General features: G+C 43.2%; 1 protein-coding gene across 1 annotated transcript; it reads right to left on the reverse strand.

The window, feature by feature from the left end:
• Window positions 1-2550: 2550 nt before the first annotated feature.
• Window positions 2551-4107, reverse strand: LOC105684784 (zinc finger protein 468-like). Its single transcript, XM_012398411.2, has 2 exons — window positions 3945-4107; window positions 2551-3609 (listed from the first exon to the last, which is right to left on the reverse strand). Exons 1-2 carry the CDS (start codon window positions 4104-4106, stop codon window positions 2878-2880), a joined length of 894 nt encoding a protein of 297 aa, XP_012253834.2. The 5' UTR covers window position 4107; the 3' UTR covers window positions 2551-2877.
• Between the last annotated feature and the right edge of the window lie 350 nt (window positions 4108-4457).

The raw sequence follows: 4457 nt of genomic DNA on the forward strand, positions 1-4457 counted from the left end.
TTATTTCACTAAATTTTACGTTCCAGCAAACCCTATGGCGGTGTAACGAATCCACCGTGTATTATAACACGGGAACACACCTGTATGTTTCCACTCGGCTCATGATCCTTGATAATAGTAATAACAATCGTCTGCGTTCCGTGACTGCCGTAGGTACGTTCGAAATTATCCTTCGATTTCGTAGAATGGAATTAATCGCAATTTCCCGCGATTCGCAGTTGATCAAATATTCGCTCGCTACTGATATCCACCGGTAGCGTATTTTTCTCATAACTGAAAATTCTCGTTTTTCACCATTATCACTCAACGGCAGAACCTCGTCGTACACGAGTCGCGGTGATATTGCCTTCCGATTCTTTATTGAAAATGTCACTTTATTTGCCGATGAGTTGAAAAAAAAAAAAGTTCGCAACTTCGCATCAAATATTGCACGTCGATTGCAACGGACTCTCCGTCGAAACAAGGGCTCGCTCGTCACCGTGAACTTCCCTTTGTCCCGTACGCTACACCGACGCGGTCGACGGAATGATATTCTATCGGTGCAGCGTCGTATCAGTTTTCTCTAGCGGCCGGACCCCGTGAGATTTTAATAAATTTCGAATATAAGGACGCGAGGAGAGAAAATAGGGTGGCTACGGGGTGACGGTGATGACGGTAGTGGCAGACGAGCAATAACGGCGGATGGTCAGCCTAGCGCATAATGAAGAAATTAATACGCTTTTGAGCGATCCGTCCTTGGGCTATTGCCTCGGTGTACGTCACGAATAGAGCGCGGCGGCGGACGTGTTCGTTAACGTATACGGGGCTGACGTGAAAGTGTGCGCTCCGGGGATGGACGGGTGGTGGTTATCCTTTGAGTTTTGCTTGCTTAGATTAATATTATATCAATGCCGTATCAAAGGGATGGCGAACCTATATCTCTTCCTCCCCTCTTCCTTCTCACTCTCCGTTACGATATCCATATACCTTTACGTTTTCCTCCGATGGACGCCATCTCGTCCGCTACGAGCGGATACCCATTCCCGTAATTTCTGTCTCCATCCCCGACACCTAATCGCCGTCGTACATCGCCCACCATATGTGTGTGTGTGTGTGTGTGTGTATTCGAACGGGTGTACCCAACTGGTGCGGAGTGTGAGGAACGACTAGTAACGTCACAGACTCCGGATGCTTAAAAAATGCATGCTTATCTCAAGTATATTGCCGAAGTATTTGGAAATTTTGAACTTTGGAAGTTGAAAAACAGACGTAACAACGAAACGCGAAGAAAATTCGCGCGTCAAGAAATGAGCGAAACCAATGGCTCGGTGACTGGAACATTTTTTTTTCTCTCAAAAGTCGACTCTGGTACTTTTTTCAGAAATTTCTTTCACCGGGTCAAACGAGGGAATAAAAACGAACCGTAAATGACATAAGGCTTCGTTTTTTCCACGAGTGGCAGCGGCTCGTAGTCAACTGTGTAAAACCTAGCTGGAATAACTTCGAAAGTGCAGGTGGATGGAAACTGCGGAAACGCAGCTGTAGTATTGCGCCCGTTTAGCACACAACACACACACACTACTTCGCCTTTCAGTTGTTGGAACGCACGTACGTATTAATCCGACATGCGGTTGACGTGGGCGTGGACACCGTAATGATATTGTACGCGCTTAAACAAACATAAAAAATGAGCAGTGGCATTTGCCGTATTTTTATTTTTTTCACTTATTCCTTTATTTTTTTTCCATTTTCTTTTCCGATTCATTTTTACTTTTATTTTCATTATATTTTTTTCTCGCTGCCAGCTAAGAGTTCGCGTAATCCCTTTTGCAGTTGAGCACGCATACACACACACACGTGTATTCATCCGTTTCCTGCTCTACCAACAAATTTTCAACACGCTCACGGATTATACTTTTGCTCGGATTTTTCATCCACATAGAGAAGCGAAAGGCGTTCCAGGAAGCAGGTTTGACGCTCCCCAAAGAGACCGCAGAATCTCTGATTCTTCTTTCTCACCCCCAACGAAAACCCATCGTCCTCAACTTCGTTACATTTTTTTCCCAAGTCTTTGCATACGCCAAATTCTTGCATGTACCCAAAACTGACCAACTTTTAACGGGTGAATACTTTTGATAACGTCCCATGCCATGCTTCTCTGCACGTGGAATACCGATTTAGGTTATCGACGTGTAATGAAATAACAGCTAGATACCATCTCGAGGCGACGATGCACGTGAATTATGCATTTTCTTTTGTCGTAAGCTCGCATTGATTGAAACCATTCAACTCGCGAATGAGATTTTATTGTGAAAGAGGTTTATTGTCGATCTGTCGGAGAAACAATATCTGTGCAGGCTGAATATAGATTCGCTTTCACGGGAACTGGGTTGCAGGCTGTGCATTATCAAGAATATATCTGCAAGGTAGTAATCAGCAGCTATCTCTTTCACAAGTGATTACCTAACTGAAGATGGACAGTCGGATGTGCGAGGGAAAAAACAATCATCAATTCGGGTGTTGCGCAATCGTTCATTGTAACATAGGTTTATTGACTGTTTCACAGCAGCAGTGCTCAACACTACAATGTGGAGTTGTTGAATAATCATCCGCATCTCTTCAATATTGGACGTAGAAACTCAATACAAAGTATGAAGAGTTATTCGGAAAAAATTAAATGATTCATACTTGATTACAAATAGCAAACGAAACCATAAATTGTAAACTTCATTCAGTTGGATGAGAAGAATTCAATCCAACTTCAATTGTACGGAAAATAAATGCATAAACAGCTTTTTTGCGGATCGCTAAGTAACATCGAAATAAGAAAATAACATTTTGCGACAATATCACTCTCTCTGTCTTTCATCGTCCACAGTCGTCGTAAAGTTCGAACTTTTAAGTTCTCGTCGCGTTGGAATTGACGAATGCCTCGCCGCAGAGATCGCAGGCGAGTCTGATCGTCTTTTGTTCGTGACACCTGACGTGTCTGGTCATGAGATCTTTTCTCGAGAATGCTTTCTTGCAAATCTGGCATTGATGCCTGTTCGGGTTGGTGTGGATAGCCCTGTGCCGGGTGAGGTTGTCTATCCTCGAATATTTTTTCGGACAAATGCCGCAATTGAATTTATTTTTATTAGCGTGACACCGTCGATGATAGCGCAAGCATCGTTTTTGGGAAAACGTCTTGCCACAAGCACAGCACGTGATCTCATTGTGCTCGTTTACAGGCGTCTCCGTGTGATCCAGTAGCTCCTCTCGCTTTTGAAATTGTTTCGCGCAGAATTTACAGGTCAACTTTTTGACCTCTCTGCTGTTCTGAATATTTTCGACGAATTTCGGGTCCGTCATTATCTGGTACAACGCGCTACCGGCAAACTTGTCGCTTACGCCTTTGCGATTCGGCTCTGGTAATGCGTTACTCGTTTGCCTGACCGCGTCGAATTCAGCGTTATCTTTTATGCTCAGATTCACAGCGCCAAATGTGTCTTCGATAAAGTTTTCGAAACCGAAAGCACCGTGTGTTTCTTGGAGAAATTTTATCTCGTCGGTTCGCACTGTGCCAGTCCGGACCGAGGACTCCGTTACCTGGACATTCGGGAACGTCCCGATTTTCATACCAGCGTTCTTCTGCGAAAACACACGAGTATTAGATTCTCGGAAGAATATCAGCAGTGGGCTAAGTTTCCGTGTGCGATACGAAATCGTATTTTCCGAGCTATAGAATATTTTGGAACGAATCAAGGTCGCATGTAGTGTAATATTTGTCTCCATCATTCAATATTTGTCAGAATATCTCGGACGGAGTCATTGACATCGAAAACACGACACACATAGCAGTATGGGTACGTAACTGATACTACAGAGAATAATTATCACTGAATCGATCGTCGTTATGCGTAACAAAAGAAAACTAACGCGGCAGAATAATCTTCCGTTAGAAATATTCGGATTCTGACGCTCACCTTTTGACCCTCAGATGCCGGGGAGCATTTTTCCGTGTTCAGGATTTCCTTATTTTGCACATCCAGCGTGGAAGTAGAAATATGCTTGTGGCGTTGAGTCTCGTTGAAAGGGACGTAACAACAGTTCGATCTTCTCTGTCTTGGCATAGTTTTCAGTCTCATTTTGACCTGGGATTTTCAAGTGAAAATTTCACACAATACTATCCGATGCCGTACAGAAGTGTATCTATTCCGATTCGCAATCTGATATTCAATCTTTAATTTTATATTACATAAAAAATTCGTGCGTTTTTTTTAGGTTGATTAATTATCGGAACGAAGCAAGAAGACTCACCTCGAACGCGAATGGATATCAATTTGTTGAACTCCGATGAAAATTAGTACATACTTTGAATACCTTTCGATCCTTTGAGGCACGTCCGTCTAACGCGGAGTCTTATTTCGAATGCCATATGAAATAACATTGTAGGCCGGTAGCTCAAACCTGATGATATTGAAGCGTCCTTGTTTCAC

Source organism: Athalia rosae, chromosome 2 (assembly GCF_917208135.1).
Source record: "Athalia rosae chromosome 2, iyAthRosa1.1, whole genome shotgun sequence".
Classification (NCBI taxonomy): domain Eukaryota; kingdom Metazoa; phylum Arthropoda; class Insecta; order Hymenoptera; family Athaliidae; genus Athalia; species Athalia rosae.

Coding starts and splice junctions, on each gene's coding strand:
- LOC105684784 (XM_012398411.2), bottom strand. CDS start 4,106: ATGAGACTGAAAACTATGCCAAGACAGAGAAGATCGAACTGTTGTTAC. Junction 3,610..3,944: donor CGGCATCTGAGGGTCAAAAG/GTGAGCGTCAGA, acceptor GTGTTTTCGCAG/AAGAACGCTGGTATGAAAAT.